Source organism: Malurus melanocephalus, unplaced genomic scaffold, assembly GCF_030028575.1.
Source record: "Malurus melanocephalus ecotype Western Australia unplaced genomic scaffold, MMel_1.1 scaffold_337, whole genome shotgun sequence".
Classification (NCBI taxonomy): Eukaryota; Metazoa; Chordata; class Aves; order Passeriformes; family Maluridae; genus Malurus; species Malurus melanocephalus.
The window spans coordinates 552,296-570,713 of record NW_026623569.1 but is presented as its reverse complement, the minus strand read 5'-3'; the positions used below and the strand labels follow the sequence as shown (position 1 = coordinate 570,713).

At 36.8% G+C, this 18,418-nt stretch overlaps 1 protein-coding gene across 3 annotated transcripts in view; it reads left to right on the top strand.

The window, feature by feature from the left end:
* The window catches only part of KDM4C (lysine demethylase 4C), a 247,985-nt gene that overhangs the window by 161,055 nt on the left and 68,512 nt on the right, over nucleotides 1-18,418 (top strand). For all 3 annotated transcript variants that reach the window (XM_057377991.1, XM_057377992.1, XM_057377993.1), the window contains exons 16-17: nucleotides 10,861-10,916; nucleotides 13,962-14,070. In XM_057377991.1, the coding sequence (XP_057233974.1) occupies nucleotides 10,861-10,916; nucleotides 13,962-14,070 (165 nt within the window). The remainder of the gene's footprint in view (nucleotides 1-10,860; nucleotides 10,917-13,961; nucleotides 14,071-18,418) is intronic.

Here is an 18,418-nt window from a genome sequence, read left to right as displayed (position 1 = left end):
TTCTACTAAGGAAGCTGCATGACTTTTCACAAGTGATTCTTGCACTGTTCTCCACTGCACTGCAGAAACTGTTAACTACCTAATCTGGTTAGCTGGCACTGATTTTGAGAAAAGATTCTGTGTTTAAACACCTTAGCAGAATTTTTTTTTTCTGTAGTTGAGCTTTTTCATGCTTTGTCTATTACTTATTGACAATCAGTCTTTGTTGCTTTGCATTTCATGATTAGAGTAGCCCTTTATGTAACTTGAAGGATTTTTACTTTCTTTTTTCCAAAAGCATCAGAAAAGTGGCGTGTAAGAGTTTTGCACATTCCAGCGCAGAAGCTGCCCTATTTCACCCTACTGTGAAGAATTATTTTAAATGTTCTTTTTGTAGTGGTGCCTTTCTCACTGATACAGTGTCAGCATTTCCATTATAAACTGCTGTTTTCAGAGCCCAGTGACTGCCAAAATTAACTCAATACATGCAAGTTCGTTATACAGTGTATTAATTTTCAGACTGATTTTTCTACCAAGCTTGAAATGTATTTGCATATTGTCAAAAAAGAACAGGAAAATCTGGCTATAATAGAAAAAGTAAAAACCTGAGTGTTTCTGTGCTTTTTGTTTTCAGGAAAATAAGACCTGATGAATTTTTAAAAAAACATTTATTTTTAAAATCTGAATTTTTGCAAGCCTTCTCTGCAAAAATGTTGATGTACTGGGAGTAGTGCTTGTAAATGCTTATGGTAACCATATATGGACTTACGTGTGGAGGTATGATGGTTTTGGTATGATGCTWGTAATATTGCTTGCAAAACACACTCTTTGACACAACATATTTTAACAGGTTTGTAAATATGGGATTTCTCTGTTGCAGTCAGAGAAACCAGATTGAAGACCATTAAACTCAGTAATTTTTTTTTTAACATAAGTTCCATAAGACTCAAACCCAAAGCCCATTTTGACCTTTCATCCCCTTCATTGCAGTTTATCAAGTCAGCCTTTGCCATTTATACCCATTTCAAAAGGCTTGACATCTTTGATACCTCCAGCTGTGTGGATATTCTCATATTACAAGGAAGGGATTCCCTTCAGGGTGATGTAGGATTTCAATCAGATGCAGTTTTGCATCTGGCCCTGCTTGAAACTGGAATTGGACTGGAGAGCCTCTGTCAATCTCATCCAATCTTAATTTGTCCTGAAAGACAATATTTACTCTCCAGAGGTACTGCTATAAAGTCTTTGAGAGGAAAAACATGCTAAAAATAGCCTGTAGTGGGATATCTTGCCCTGCCCAGCCGATGCTATGCTGCTTTGTTAAAGTTACAGATTTTCTCCTGAAGATATTCGGGTTTAAATCCAATATTTTTTGTCTCTAATAATGGGAAAAAGCCTGCATATTTTTTTTATCATAGCATATATGTATAGTAGATACATGATCATTCCTGTTTTGTTTGCTAAGCAGTTGGTGTCAGTTTTTATAGAATTATAKAATAGTTGGAAGGGATCTTAAAGGTAATTCAGTGCAACACCCTGCCATGGACAGGGTCTTTCACTAGACCATGTTGCTCAGGGGCACATCCAATCTGTCCTTGAACAGTATCAGGTGCTATCTACAATTTCTCTGGGCAACCTGTTCCAGTGTCCCACCACCCTCATAATGAAGAATTTCTTTCTTATATCTAATATAGACTTAATATCTTTCAGTTTGAAGAGTTGTCTTAATCATCTTTCTTGTAGCCCCCTTTAGATACTAGGAGGTGCTATAAGGTCTCCCTGGAGCCTTCTCTCCTCCAGGCAGAAAAACCCCAACTGTTTCAGCCTGTCTTCATAGGGGAGGTGCTCCAGCCTCCAGATCTTTTTCCTGGCCTTCCTGTGGACCCACTAAAGCAGGTTAACATGGTTTTGTTGGCGTCCCAGAGCTGGACACAGGGACTCCAGGTAGGGTCTTGCAGATGGGCTGAATGACCTCCCCTGACCTGCTGACCACACTACTTGTGATAGCAACCAGGATGTGGTTGGCTTTCTGGGCTGTGAGCCAGCTGACATTTCTGTCAATCAACAGCCCTAACTCTTTCTCACCAGGGCTAGACTTGATCTATTCTCCCCCAGCCTGTATTTGTGCTTGGAACTGCACTAGGTGTTTTCCTCTGTGTAAAAGTAATTTTTGCAGTCTCTATATTTTGCAGGAAGAATGATCAATTTTTTGTTTTCATTTATTTATGTTTTAAAAAAGCTAATCTCTCTTTTTTTTCTCTTCTTCAAAGGGGAAAGTGAAATCTTCCTTGTTCAATTGCTTGACAATTGAAGTTGCACTTTCTACTATAAGAATTTTCCAAATCTGAGTGACCAATAACCACTATGACAGAAAGTACTTCATATTCAGGGATCTCATAGTCCCCATTTTATTCTTKATGGATGTTTTACTTCCTATATGCACATTCTAGGGAAAAATTACACATAGTACCCACCCCTGTCAAGTGAGAGAGTTATTGTTGTTCCAGTTACCTGAATGTTTTGATTCACATTTCAGTCTCAGCCTCAGTTCTTATTCCTTCTCTGGCTATGGAATTCTCTCCATATTCCCATTTTCCATCTCACCTCTCTTTCCTGTCCTTTTAAAGTCTTATCCCACTAAGCTCTCTCCTGCTCTTTGCGTTCTTGGAGATCATTGTTAATTATGCTTCTGATAGCGTAGTGAAACACTACTTGCTCTTCATATTGTTGCTTTAGATTGGCATGATATGGTAGTTGCAATTGCAAGGAAGTTTTTGGCTACCCATAAATCAAAGGTAGGATAGACTGAATGTTTGCAGGATTARGTTACTAAAATGTGGAAATTAAATAGCTGATGATTTGTAAACAGTAAATTCCCAAAGATGGATGTCTTGAACAGACTTGGATGCATCTGAAAGAGTAAAATATTCATGGATAAAAGGAGTGTGGCCTCCTTCTGTTTTCAAGAACCTGGTTTAAGATGGCAGCCAAAAATCTTTCTACACATTAAATAAATGTTAGCCTATGGTGGATATCTCTTTCATGGAATTACTCAGCCTCCATAACCAGTGTGAGCTTAAATCACCTACAAAACGAATAAAGGTTGTAAGTTATATTGGCAGCATCTAGCAGCCCTCTTAAGAATGAGGCTACATTTTAAAATAGAATCTTTTACTAGATAAATGTATTTTTTTATGCAGTTTATTATTTTTTGCAAATATTTTGTCACTAAAAAAGGAAGCTTGTCTCTGAAGGTAATAACTTGAAGTGGATACAGTAGTGAACTTTGAATTGAAATTAAATAATTTCAAAAACTATTTTCTGAGTGAAGATTATTCCCTTGGTGTAGAAAGATTAACATTTTCATTAGTGGACCATTGCTGAAAACTACATTTTCAAATATGTCAAGAGAAACACTAATCCATTTCTCTTTACACAAGGATAAATATAGACACAAATATAAATGAGCTGGGAAGACAATGAAATAGCCAAAATGCAGATATGCCATATCCAAATGCACATCTATGTTAATATGACTAGAAGTGTGACCTTGGGCATTACAGGGTTTTTCCATATACATGGATTTTCCATAATATCCGGGTATTGTTTCTAAATACAAAGATTTAAAACTTATGCAGATTATGTAGAACAGTAATATGTGCCATGAGAATTAAACTGAAGTCTGTTCTAGCCTGTTATCCTCTCTTTCTCAGAAGGAAATTCATACCTGGTGAAGAATGTATGTATTGAGCAGGCATTCTTAATTCTTTCTCAGTCTCCTACAATGTGAAAATAAGAAATTGTCTTATCCAAAGTCAGTATCTTTCTATTTACTTAGTAAAAAAGTAACCTTTGTTGGATTTCTTTTCCATGAGCTTATGCAGCTTCTTTCTCAACTGGTGTTAAACTTTAGCACCCMCATCTAGCAAATGGACATGTACTGTATGAAGAATCTTTTTGGTTTTTTTGTTTTGAATTTGCTGCTAGTTTCCTTTGATAGCAACTACCTATTTACTGGAGTACCTAGTCAAGCCCTTTTCCAAGTCTAATTTTTTTAGTATCATCCACTGAACATTACACAATCCTTTTACTGGCTTGACCAGCCACAGCCTGCATAGTTACCTTTTGYGCAGTAGCTGTTGCAGGAGATATTAGCTTAAGACAAGCTTTTGTTGTTTTTTTTTTTTTTTATTTTTATTGAGGCCTATGAAGTAAGGGCAATCAGAAATGAACAAGATCTTGATAAATTACTGAAATAACCTGGAAAACAGGAGGTAATTAGAGAACAGTGCAAGATACTGAAGCTAAGAGTACAAACCAAGAATTGCGGAGCAGTGATGTCAGCCACTGCTGTAGAAGAGGTCCTGAAGATTACTGTCCACACACTTAACATGTCATGGCAATGTAAGCACATCTCCCTAGATGTAGGAATAAAAACAAACATACTTTGCCTGACATCACCAAAGATCTGTTTTCATGGCATTTCAGAGGGGAGAATGTGGCTGCCAATGAAGTCAATTAGGTGGAAAAGTTGCAGTTTTTCAACTGACTAAAGGTTATAGATGGAAAACGTCAGAAAGAAAGGGACAATCTGGATTTATATTTATCATGCATAAAGTAAAAAGGAAAAGGCTTAAGCAACGAATCATCATAATAGTTATAACGAAAASCTCCCTAATGGCATGGATTCCAAAGAGCTGGAAGAGATTATTAGGTTGCTGTCTCAGTTTGAAAGACAGGTGTTTGCCAGTGAAGGCAGGGACCTCTCTTGGAGTGATGGATATGATCCCTGCTCCCTCCCCTCCCCCTTTCTCTCCAAATTATTTCAGCTTTGAAATCATGACAAGGAAATGAGTAAAAGGGAGTAACAGCTTTTACTAGTATGTATAAAGAGGTGGAACAAGTAACAACAATGATAGCAACAACCAACCCAATCCCAAACTCAGTGACAGCCTCACACAGAGACACACCCTCCCCTTTGGTGCAGTTACAGTTCTGTTGGCAGGGGCGCTGTTGGCTCCCGGCCGGGCAGGGCGGGTGCGGTGATTCCCCGGCGGCTGCAGGGGGCGCTGTGGCGCGGGTCCCGGCTGACTCAGATCTCCCACGTGGTCATTGACGGGCACAGGCCGGCACAGGTGGATGGAGAAAATGTTCCTCTACAGACTCACAGGGGAGAGCCGATCTCGGTGCTCCTCTGGACAGCAAGAAACCTCAGAACAGCCAGATGGGCAAAGAGACAAGCAGAGGCCCGTGGCTGTAGATGAGATGTGTCAGAACTCGACAACTGTAGCTGGAATCCCAGGGGTCCTGGCAAGGTGCTGGGGCAGAAAACCACAGAGTAGCAAACAGTAACCGGCAGGACGCCAGGTTCTGCAGTGGCAGCAGGCGAGCTCTTCCCTGCAGGCAGCAGGTCCACAGTCCTACCCCAAGCCAAGCAGGGCAGGAAGAAAGTGAAGCTACCCCGCCTCCCCGCCCCTCACCCTTCCCGAGCCCAAAACTGGTGAGAACTTCGCTCTCTCCAAAGAGTGGAAAAAAGAAGAACACTCCCAGGCGGGAGGAGTGCCTGGGAGACCGTTCTGCCCCACTCAGGGCTTGGCACCTTCTTTTGTTTTGCCCGATTAGGCCATCAGGCGTATCCTAGTAACAAAATGGGAAAGAAATTCCCCAAGAAAGGAAACAAAAGGAGAACCCACAACTGTTGCTTATGGAAACTACATTTTATGAGGAAATTTTTGAAAATGTGTCGGCCACAATTCATTAGGAATAACATATATTTTATTTTACCCTGTCTTCATCCACTGATATAAGTTTAACTTYCTTTTTCATTTAACTGGATAAAGACAATTCTTTGGAGATGCTATTTTAATTTACAGGGCCTTAAAAAAAGGAGAAATAGCAGTTTTACAAGAAAGGGGATTGTGTGGTGTATGTTTATAGTTTTCCATAAAGTTAACTGTTACGTTTCTTACTGTATAACCCTATACTATGGGTTGGCTGAATTCTGCTGCCTTTATGTGTTAAACAGCATTCTGTYTCCTAGGGGATGCTATTGCTCATGAAGTAAGTATGGAAATATGGAAGTGTGATAAATGCTTCTTGTAAGCGTTACCATGAATGTGACTTTGAGTTTTGGCAGAAACTAAAAAGATAACCAAATGTATTTATTTTGAAATATAAATTAGTATGAACATGCTTGGGTTTTGTATAATATTTACCCATGCAACAATAATTAATGTGCAGCTGTGCCTGAATAGGGACATACCTATCCAAAAGAGGTGATCCATCTTTTGGATGTATGTACCAAAGGATGCATGGTTAATTCACACTGACTCTAGATTTTTCCTGCAGTTTCTTGAAGTGATTGAAGCAGAAAAGTGAGATTAGGATTACTGGTTGCAAAAATGTTTCACTGAAAGCAGAGGAAACATTTAGTCCAGAAATTAAATATGAATACAACAATACATATCATACGAGTGAATATGATATGTATTGGTGTGAAAAAGATTGCTTTGTTTCCACAAAAAAAGCTGAAAGATTAAATGAACAYTAGTGTATAAATCTTGTGAATTACATAGAGATGTCTTTATACAGACGCTGGAAGAGAGAAAACTCTCTTGTAATTCCAGAATGTTAGAGAGATTTTTTTAAGGAGATGAGCAATTTTAAATGGTCTAAGATTTAATTTAGATAAGTATAAAATAATATGCTTATGAAATTATTATTTGATGCAAATACAAATGACAAAATTATTTGTTTAAGGGATTTGCAAAGGTATTAATGAATCAGAGATTGGATACCTTCTCAGGCAATGCTTTATACTGAAGTACATTCTTTTCCTGATTTTTATGTACAGGCTGACAGGTGACACACATAGCTATGTATGCATAGATACTCTCTTTCTCTATGACAACACAGAGTCACAGAGACTGCAAATTCCCTGCCATAAACAGGGATATTCTCAACTAGAATAGGTAGTTTAAAGCCCCGTTCGACCTGACCTTGAATGTTTCCACGGATGGGGCATCCACCAGCTCTCTGGACAGTCTGATCCAGTGTTTTACCATCCTTATTGTCAAAAATTTTTCCTTAGGTCTCATCTATATTTAAAACCATTACTCCTTCTAAAATGTTTGTCCCCATCCTTCTTATCAGGCCTGTTCAACTATTGAAAGGCTACAAAGAAGCCTCCCCAGAGCCTTCTTTCCTTTTCTCCAGGCTGAACAACTCTCTCAGCCTTAATGGGAGAGGTACTTTTGGAGTGCTGGACTGCCTCAACATGTCTGTGTCCTTCATGGATAATAACACGGGTAATAATTACTAGTGTACATGTGATGTCACTGCCATTCCATGGCAGGTATAATTTATTAGAAATACTAGTCTTTGTAAATGTCAGGTCCTCCAAGTTTTCATTAGATGCAGTATGTTGAAACTCAAGTTAAACTAATAGCCACGATTCCTAGACATAGGACAATATATTGCAATTCAGGCATGGTTAACAAAATAGCTTTAATGGGCTTTAAGCCTGTGTTCCTACCCACACAGGTTATGAACACTGGTGAAATTTTCTAATTCTTAGGGATCTAATTTGGTATAGCCTGTATCCAGCAGACAGTGAGCCACCACTACTTGTGCTCACCAAAGATTTGTAGAGGTGTTTTTCTAAAGATTATTTTTGGTTCGTATACATCCTGCATAAGGGTAATCTTTTTATTGCTTGTAATGAGGATATTTAGAGCCACCTTCTCTTTTCTCTGTGTTGTTCTCCTCCCTTTTATTTTCCCTCATTTTTTTATATATATTTTTTTATTTTTCAACTTAATGTGAAAGGTCTGTAGTTAGTAGGTAAAGATTATGCCTTCTGTCTCTTCCTGTGCTATTTTAGCTTAATTTATTTGTGAAATTTCTTTAGGGCCTTGGATTCTCGGTTTAGTTGCATTGATAAGTTGCACAGCAGATGAGCAAGTCAAAGTTTTCTTTAAAAGTGAAAAATTCCCATTAGAAGCATGAAAATTTTATTATTATTCCAATAACAAAATTCAAAGTAAGGTGGCCTAAGAACATCAAAGCTTATAAAGTAGGAGAAAACACTCCTTTTTATTTTACAAAGCAGAGAGTCAGTTGAAGTATTTTTGTGGCCATTGTTGAGAAAGTGCTCAGATTTGAGAGCATTTATGAGGGATCCCCTGAACTTTCATGCTTGAAAGTGGAGAATGGAGCTTTATCCCTGCAAAGATTCGTGATGAGTCAGACTCATGCGCTTTTTCCCAGTCTGCAGATGTTATTCTGTGTCTAAATTGTAAACGTTCATACTCTGCAACACTGCTGTCTTGGTTTCAGACGGGTGGGCTCTCTAAAATTAGTTGCCTCCTCTTAGTTTCGACCAATTCTTTCCCACCAATAAGGAATGAATATGAGTAGGTATAAGAGAAAAAATAACAGTTTACTAACGAGAGAAACACTAGCAGGCAAAAAAAMCAAACCTGTAAATAATCACTAGATACAAAATTGCTAAATCTCATGAGGCTCTGGGAAACAGAGACCTTAAGTGCGGGAAATAACATTTCCAAGATTTCAAGCCTGCGGGGCTTGAAAGACACAGGGAAAGTGGCATCAGCTCTCTACCCCATGATGGTGTGTCCAGTTGGCCACACCATCTGGGAGACAAAGGGAAAAAAATACGTGGGCAGAAAGAATCTTGCTGGGAAGGCAGGAGCTTACAGAGCCGCACTAATGGCAGGTAAGTGCCAGTGCAAGGGCGGTCAGCGCTGCTGCTTGCTGCCTCCTTCTGCTGCCCACTGCTTTGTGATGGTGTTGGTGCTGATGTCCATCACACTGCACAAGTGCTGGGAGGAAGGTCCAGTCTGTTGGGTCTGAGGTGACCTGGCCTCTGGGACCAGATTGCACAGAGTCCTCCAAAACAGTTTTTGATTGCAAAATGCAATTTTTTTGAATGGCTACTGTAGCAAGACTCAAAAAAAMCCAATAAATAAATGAAGCAAAACCAACCACAGGAAGCAACCTCCTTAGAAGTGGAGGCTCTTCCAGAATGGCTATTTCATTTTAGATATAATTTTCTGTACTGCTTGCATCATTTATTTTGTTACTCTCATGCAGTCATGGAGATGTATGCCCATTTATTTTTACTGGTTTTATCTTGCATTTTCTAATGTCCTATATAAAATCAACATATTGTACCTATTTTTTTAGTATCTCACTATGACAGTGACCAAGCTGTGTTTATGAAGATAGATAACACTGATAACAATAGATGACACTGAGGATAACAAAATCAAAGAGCTGAAAAAAAAAAAAAAGTTTTTCTTCTGGTTTGTAAGGAAGATTCTAAGGTAAATCAAATTGAAGATGATGCAGTACTGTAAGATAACTCTGTTGTGCTAGGATATTCTTCAAAATTCCAGGTTTGGATGTTAAGGGTCTGCATACAGTTTTGTGACATGTTTTTTACATGTATGTGCTTGTTTTTCAGAACTGAATGCCAATTAGAAACAAATTTTCCATGTCTGTGTTACTTTACTGGAAGCAATATAGCTCTGAGTGTTTGGGTTTCCTGATTTAATACTCAATGTTTTAGAAAGGGAAATGTGATCTGAACTATATTAGGCCCCATCATAATGTTGTGGATAGAATAACAAACCTCAATTCTCTTCATTAAAGCTCTAAAATAATATTAAATTATTAAAGGATATTCCATAAGACATTCTATTCTCCATGGTTTTATTTGGTAAGGCACAATTTGTGTGTTTAGATAGCAAAGAAGATCACAGGAGAGCTTTTTTTTTCTTTTTGTTAGGAAAGATGTTTTTTCCTAGGAAGTGTAATATAGCATTCAATTGAATTTTTGGCAGATATTTGTATTCTTCATAATTGAAATTTTTAAGATAAGATCAGACTGTAGTATAGCATGAAGTTCTTTGGCATTTTGCTTTGCCTCTGTTTTTATTCTATTTGTTTGAGCGTTTTTTAATCCTGCAAGGGCAATCTAAATGTAGGTGTTCAAAAGACATGGTCTCATTTAGGTGGACAGTCACAGAATATCTTGAATCTGTTTTTTTACATTTGTAAAAAATGTTCTTTGTTTTTCTGGTTCTTTGTAGAGACCAGAAAAACAAGCAGGAAAAAAAGTAACTAATGTGGGAAACACTTTGTCATCAACTGGGCTCAAGGGACAAGAGAAACAAAAAGGAAAAAAAGGGAAAGAATATATTCAGAAATGGAGAAGACTGAAGAGAAGGAGTGAAGGGTTGGAAAGAAGAGCTGACTGTATCTGTTCAAAGGCTCAGTTTTAAGTAGAGATAGAAAAAGACATGGGTTTTGGCATATTATGTGGGAACCACTGAACACCTTGCAGAGTGCCCTGAAAGTGATGGAGTTATAGTGAAGATCARAGCAGTGAAGGTATACTGCAGGAAAAAGAAAAAGAGTAAAACCAATTTGAGCTGGATCAATAGCTTATGGGTCAGTTTCTCAGTAACTTCTATTGAACCATTTATGTGCCGTGGAACTTCATTTTACCTTTGTAAGATGTATGGCATTTCCAGCCTTTCAATGGCAGTACTGATTAAAAATGCTGGGGATTGTTTTGTTTTTTTTTGTGTTGGTTTTGGAGTTTTTTAAATAACGTTTCAAAGTGATTCTGTCACTTGATCCATAAGTAACACTTAAATATATTTTCTCTTTAGTGTGAGTTGTTTTTATTTTTGTTAGTGTATTCTTCCCCTCCCCTGTAAGGAATCACTATGTTTGTAAGTGTCAGTTTGTAACCCAGTAATTAATTGCATTGGCAATTAAGATCAGATTTATAAAACTGACCTGTAAACCATCGTTAAAGCTCACTTTTTTCTACTCTATTTTTATTTTTAGGAATGTTGTCTCTGCAATTTGAGAGGTGGTGCATTAAAGCAAACTACTGACAAAAAGTAAGTAGTATATTGTCTAATATATTCTTCAGGACTGGATGTGCTTACTTTAGACTTCATTCCCAGGCCATTCCTGTGTGCAAAAACATTTGTACACCTAATTGCTTGACAGTGTCCCTTTAAGCTAAATTGCTGCAGAATTAAAATTACTTCCATTGAAATGTGGCACTGGCATTTTGTGAAATAGTTAGATACTAAAACATACATTTGTTTTAGTATTTGCACACACTTGCTTGTTCCAAATTTCAATCTGCTGGCCTTTGTGCAAAGAAAGTAAATGAGAGCTCATTTATCATTGTTTGCATGGGCAACTCTTATCAAACAGAAAAGCGTATTTTTTCTTTGCTCCTGAAAATTACAATACAATACCTTTGAACTGCTAAACCCAGTATTTTCAATGAATTAATTTTAATCATATTGAAATAATTTTTAATTCTGCAGTTTTTTTTTCAAATGCACTTCTATCACACTCTGTCAAAAACAGTCTTGTTGCTGACATCATGCTATTAACAGCATCATTATTTTTTCTCTGTATCTGAGTGACAGAACACTATAGCAAGTAACCAAGTAAACCTAACAGCTAAAGTAGAAAATGTTGCAGCTTAGTATTTTTTCAAGCCCAATGCATTTTGAATAATTTAATAATTAATTAGCTTAACTTAGTAGCTTAGCAATATTGTGTAGATCTCTTTCTTTCATGCTTTGGAATGCAATGGTAAGACATGATCTAGATACAACATTCTCTCTCACTTACCAGGACAGAATTTATTTTTCAGAGAATTGCAATTGATTGCATGACCCTTGTAAATTGTCCAGTTAGAAGCAGGTTTTTTGTACAACTCAGGCCATATCTTACCTTCAGAGAAAATTATTGTAGTCATTTTATTGGAGATTTTTGCCAGTACATGAAACTCTTCAGCTGATTTTTAGTTGTTTTAAATTTCCTTGAATTTGCTATTTGCTTTACTCACCTAAAAAAAAAGAAAAGATAAAAGTACTGTCTTAGTAGAATTTATCATGCCCTTTTGATAGTTGCTCTTGGTAGCTTACATGTTGCATCTTTAAAAATATGTATGTCTTTTGCTGTACATCAATATAATTTTTTTTCAAGTGTTTCATAAGATTTATTAATAGAAAAATCCTCAGAGGTTTTCATAAAGTCATGTTGCTTGTATAATTATATATAAGGTTTTTGGGTTTGCATTCTGTCACTCTGCAGGTTAGTGTTACAGATTTATGAAATGGAATTTCTTGTAAAAGCAGTTCAACTCTGGTTTTCATGTTTCTGTAACACCTAATGGTTGTTACACATTGTGGAGTTTTTAATCTATCTTTCAGCATTAGCTACCACTTCAAAGTTTTGAGTTTTTAGAAAAATATGTTACAATTMTGTCCTTTTTCTCCAAGAAGTGTAAAATCTAACATGTGCATTTCCTTTTCTCCTTCTTTTCTCTTTACATACTAATTAGAGATGTAGGAATAGCTTGCTATTTTAAGAGATAATGGATCAAACTGATATGTGTGCRTGGAGTAAGCAGTTTGCCATATAGGAGAACTGAGATTCTTTCTTTTCAGCAGAGCAAAGCAATTGTTATGAGTCTGTTAGGTTGAGAGATGTCAGAGTGTAAATGTGTAGTTGAAGATTGTTTAACAAGACATTTTATTTATAGCATTTCTGTCTCATAAAGCTACAATGGTAAGACAATGTGGTTTAGCAGGTGGGCCCGTCTCAATGAAAAGAAAAATGGTGTTAATAAAAATTTTAAAAGAAGTCTCAAAACAAGACTCTTCTCTAAGTTAAAACATGAACAAACTGTCACCATAATAAAAAATAGATCTGCTGACCAATACAACTTTAAAGTCATATGACAGCAGTTTGTTTAGTTGTGTATCATTATATACTTCTGCAGATGTTTTTTTCAAAGATGACTTTTTGAAATGCTGCTGCTCTTGTTCAGGAAAGTGAAATTATTTCTGTTTTCTGCATCACCCTCTGTCTCCTTCAGCTTCAGCCCATATTCCTGTAAATCTGATAAGATGCTTGTGTAATGTGTGTCTCTTTCAGATGTACAGAAAGTGGAGTGAGGCAAGCATTCTGAGCTTACAGAAATAGAGCAAATGGAGTAATGAAAACATATGTACAGTGAATGACAGGGAGTAAGGCAAATACGAGTCAAAGAATGGAAATATTTTCCTTTATTTAGATTTACTACTTGTCTGCCCCCAAAAGATTTTAGAGTTAACCTCTAAAGAAGGCTGCTCTTTTATAATCGAAGTATTGTTAGCTTCTCTTTTACTTCATGAAATACATAATTTCAACATTATTTTCAGACTTTTTTTAGTTTCATTTAACTTCTCTTAGTTTGAGATTCATGTGTCGAAACAGGATACAGACTTCTTTCTGATGGATATAGGAAGTATGTAGGCAAACCTGAAGATGCACCGAAGTCTTGAATGATGCACTGTTTCCCAGACACTTGCAGGTGCTTTTGCTACTTAAGGAGATCTGGTTCATGCTGGGGCATTGCACTGGTAGCCTGATCACTTTGCTGCCTGTATGCCATTGTTTGTAGGCGGAAGGTCTTGATAGCATTTGTTTCATTTCACATTTTATAGATGAATGATTAATTGTGATCATGTATGTTGCCTAAGAATAGTTACTCAAGTCTCCATGATGTTAATTATGAGTAATAAATGCTGTAGATGATAAATTACACATGAACCAAGTAGTGTAGTGTTTACATACATACCTGAATATCACACCTGCTAAAACTTTCTACTTAATAAGTAAAAAGTAAAACATGCTTAAAAATGGTTGCAATGAAGCCTCAGTCTGAAGTTCTATTTACACAAAGTGGTATCATTACAAAGTTTGTTAAAATGTTTAAAGAAACTTAAGAAAGCCTGATAAGGAARTAACTACAGATGAGTACCTTTAAGAAAACCAAACCAAATGCAAAAGCCAAACACACAGCAAGTAACAACTTAAATACTTGTATTTCTTTGGGTTTTTTGGTGGTATTTTTGACTTGCCACTTTTCACAGGTGGGCACATGTAATGTGTGCAATTGCCATCCCAGAAGTCAGATTTGGTAATGTCACAGAGCGTACTCCGATAGACACTAGCAGAATTCCTTTGCAAAGATTAAAATTGGTGAGTAGTATATTAATATATGCTCCATGTATGCATTGCTATTAAGGTGTTCCAATATTTGAAATGTATTTAAAATCTGAGTTTGATGGTTATTGCCTGGTAAAGAGCAGTAAGCTATGTTTAAGGTAAGAAATAAATAACCAGGGTTTTACCAAGGTGGGCCTTTTGAAACATAATGGCAGTTCATTAACAGTGGTAATACTCTTTGCTATTCTATTAAACGTAATTCAAACCTCTTCATCCCCAAAAAAACAACAAACTTGACCAGTGACAACTATGGAAGTTTCATTTTTTGGATTTGCAATGGTGATGAAACCCAGACGGACTGGGAATACTGCACTACAATACATATTTGTGAAGTCTTAATTGTGGATTTTACCTCAACTATTTATGAAGGTAAAAAGATCTGTCTTTTGCATGGCATGTCAGCCATCAGGGTATTGAAAAGTGTGCATAAAACAAATCACACATTAAACAGTGTCATTTAAGGACAGTGATGTACTCAAGAAGAGGGATAGGCGCAAGTCCAAAATGCATTTTTTTTTGCTATGTTATCTGACAATTACTTAACCTGTCAGTGTGTGCATGGCTGTGATGTTGTCAGATAGAAGTATGTGATTACTGGCCCATTCAAAGTCTTGGAGAAAGCATAAGTTTTCTGGATAACCTGGCACCGTTTCCAGTGTGGGTCTTGCCCTACCTTACCTTGTACTCACTCATTTTGAACTATTAATATTTTCATTCTATTTTATTTTAATTTCATGCTATTTCTTTAATAAATTTTTGTCTTTTTTAGCTTTATTTCTAAATGTGAAAATGCAATTTGGAGTGGTTTAAAATCAATAGCCTTTTCTTCAAGTGATAATCTGTTTTGAATTTTTTTTCAGAATTTAAGAAAAATTTGTTTGTCATATGTCCTTTTAAAAATAATTACAGAGACATATCTAAAGAATGTATATATATTACAAAAATGTAAAGCTACTTGAAGGGTTGAAAACACAGAAATCGTAGAAACATAGAACCATTAAGGTTGGAAATTACCTCCAAGATGGTCAAGTCTGACCTTTGACTGAATAATACCAAGTCYACTGTGCACACCTTATCTCTATGTGCCATATCTGCTCATTTTTCCAGCACTTCCAGGATGGTGACTCTGTCCCACTTTCCTGGGAAGGTTGTTCCAATGCTTAATGACCCTTTCAGTGAAGAAATTTCTTCTATTGAACCTAACCTCCCCTGGGGCAGTTTAAGGCTATTTCATCTTCTCCTAGTGTTTTTTACCTGTCCGGAGATGGTACCACACCCTCATTTCAGGCAGTTTTAGAGAGTGATAAGGTTCCCCCTGAGCCTTCTTTTCTCTAGACTGAATGCCCCAGTTTGCTGAGCCACTCCTCAGAGGACTTGAGCTCCAGACCCTTCACCACCTTCTTCTCTTCTCTGGACACACTCCRGCATCTCCTGAAGTCCATGTCCTTCTTGGAGCTGAGGTTTCAAGAGGTGGCCTCACCAGTGCCAATTACAGGGGGACAATCCCTGCCCTGGTCCTGCTGGTCACACTGTTGCTGATCCAGGCCAGGATGCCATTGGCTTTCTCCTCCACCTGTGTACATGCTGGTTCACAAGCAGGGCTCAGCACTTGGCCTTGTTGMSCCTCACACCCTTGGCCTTGGCCCATTGATCCAGTTTATCCAGATCCCTCTACAGAACTTTACTACACTCCAGCAGATAAACCCTCCTGCCCAACTTCATGTCCTCTTTAAAATGACTGAGGATGCACTTGATCCCCTTGTCCAGATCATTCATAAAAATACTAAAGAGAAGTGGCCCTGATTTTTGGGGAACACCACATGTGACTGACCACCAACTGGGTCTAAATTCATTCATTCATTCATTCATTCATTCATTCATTCATTCATTCATTCATTCATTCATTCATTCATTCATTCACTCATTTATACAATGTTGAAATGTGTTCTCTGGACTGTCCACAACTTAAACACTGTAAGGCTAACAGGAGCCTTTTGGATAAGGCTTGAATGAATTTTAGATTATTGATTATGAAAGTGTGGAGCCAATGTTTCTGAAATACGATTTTCAGTCCTAGGTTATTTCTGCTGACTATGAAACAATTATGTTAATCAGTTATGAATAGTTGAGGGATTTTTGCATTTTAGAATTTCTTCTATTTTTTTCCTTCTTTGTTAGAATATTGCATCTATTCATTAGTGATTTTTTTATTTCTTGATGCCTCCTTCTATATAAAATGGCATTGAACCACTACACATTTTATAAAGCTGTATGTATGCCAGTGGTGTCCGGCAAATATATGAACATTTAGAAATAGAGTACTTGCCTTCCTAAACTCTGTTTTTTTAAAGAAGCGTTTGTATATGTGCGTAATGAGTGTTATGAAGAAGGAACTCAACTGAATACAACAATGAGAGGCGGGGTACTTTATAACAATCAGAAATGTGTCAGTGTAGCAGTTAGAAGACAGCCTTCCTGTGAGGGAAATAAGGGCCAGAATCCTGGTTAGCTCATTAATCCTTGTTCCAATATTTAGTTTCTGACGTTAAATTTATAATTAAATAGCTAGCCTTGTACTAATTTAAGAGAAATAGGCAGTTTGACAATTTCAAGAGGCTCATCATGATGTAATGCCAATAGACCAATAAAACCTTGCTTTTTGAGTAAAGGACCAGAAGAAAAATCTGCCCTAAAACTGCCAGCAGTCTGTCTGCTTTTAAATTTTGCTTTTGTTGCAAGTAAGTTACTGTATCTGATGATTTTACTCTGCTCTGTTTCACAGTGAATACCCTAGCTCAACTCTTTCCTGAATGATATTATATGATATTATTCTGTATTTTAAAAATAAAAACAAGTATGTGTGTGTGCATGTACATAAATATATATATAAAGGAGAATTCCATAGACTGTTTGTATTTTCTCTAAAACACTGTGTATCAGATACTTCTTGTAAGAGTTTTCTTGCTTTCTGAAACATGGGGTTCCTACTTCTCTGAAGAGTTTGTTGACAATAGCTTTCTGTGTATATTCTAGCCTTGATTTGCCACATCATTCTCAATTCAAACGTGATCTTTAAGTCTTGACTTCCTGACTGTTGATGCTACAGAATAACGAGCTCTCATACCCATTGGTACAGGATACTTTGCTCAGAGGAACCCCAGGGATTATATGAAAATTTATTCTTTCTCTAGGAATTCCTGCTTCTTCTTTCCTTCACTTAGCCCCACTTCAATCCTTACCTTTCATTCCTTTCCATTATAATTTCCTTTATTCCTCAGTTGATACCAGTACCGTTGATACCAGTATCAACCAGACAGTTGAGACCATCTGCCTTGCTGTTAATTTCTGTAAAAGCACACTGAGTGTTTCACACTTGGGAATGTGTGAGCAATTGATTCAGGTCAGTCTTACCCTCTGAAATTGCAGGGAACTGTCAACGCTGCACTTCGGCAGCCAATTCCAGCTTCACGGGTATGCTAGTTGATAAATTAAGTACACCTTTGTTCATCACTCTTCATCATTCAAGTGAGTTACCAGAGCAAAGGGAAGCTTTGTCCATAAGCATGGGGTATCGAATAAATGAATGTGGGCTTCCTGCTATGCTACCTCTTCTTTACAAAATTTGGGATGTGTTTTTGTAAATGAACAAAATACAGTGGAAGAAAATATAAAGGAATAGATCATGTTCTAGCATACAGCCATACCAAAATTAGATATTACGCTATAGGAGCAAATGGTTCTAGTTAAAAAATTTTTATCCCTGCCTTGCCTCTTTCTCCCCCATGAAATAGTAAGAAACCCAAATAAGCAGAATATCTACTGTTTTCAGAGATCTGTCAACATTTTCTTCAATGTAGCATACACATGGAAATATCAAAGTAAAAAATTTTTATTTTTTTTTTATAAATTAAAAAGCATCTGTGCAAACRTGAACATATTAGTAGGCTGTTTTTTATTGCATAGCTTGTAGATGTAGTGATTGCTGTTAAATAGTTTCAATTCACTAGAAATTTCAGGTTGGAATCAGTGTGTTTCTTGTCAGTCTTTCCACTATTAAGTGTTCAGGATATACTCATTTCTTCCAGTGTAAAACTCAGTATTTGTATCATATTAATAGTAGCTCATAGATTTAAAGTCGTTTTATGTAACTGTTTTATGTTTGCAGATTACTGGCTTGTTATAATGTGCCAGCATGTTTTCATATTTCTTTAGCTTTTTCAGTAGGTTATGTGTCATGTACCATCATTGCTAAAAGCTTACATGACAGTAAAATTTTCATTAAACATTAATTCTTTTGAACATTATTCCTTAGTGTTTGTGG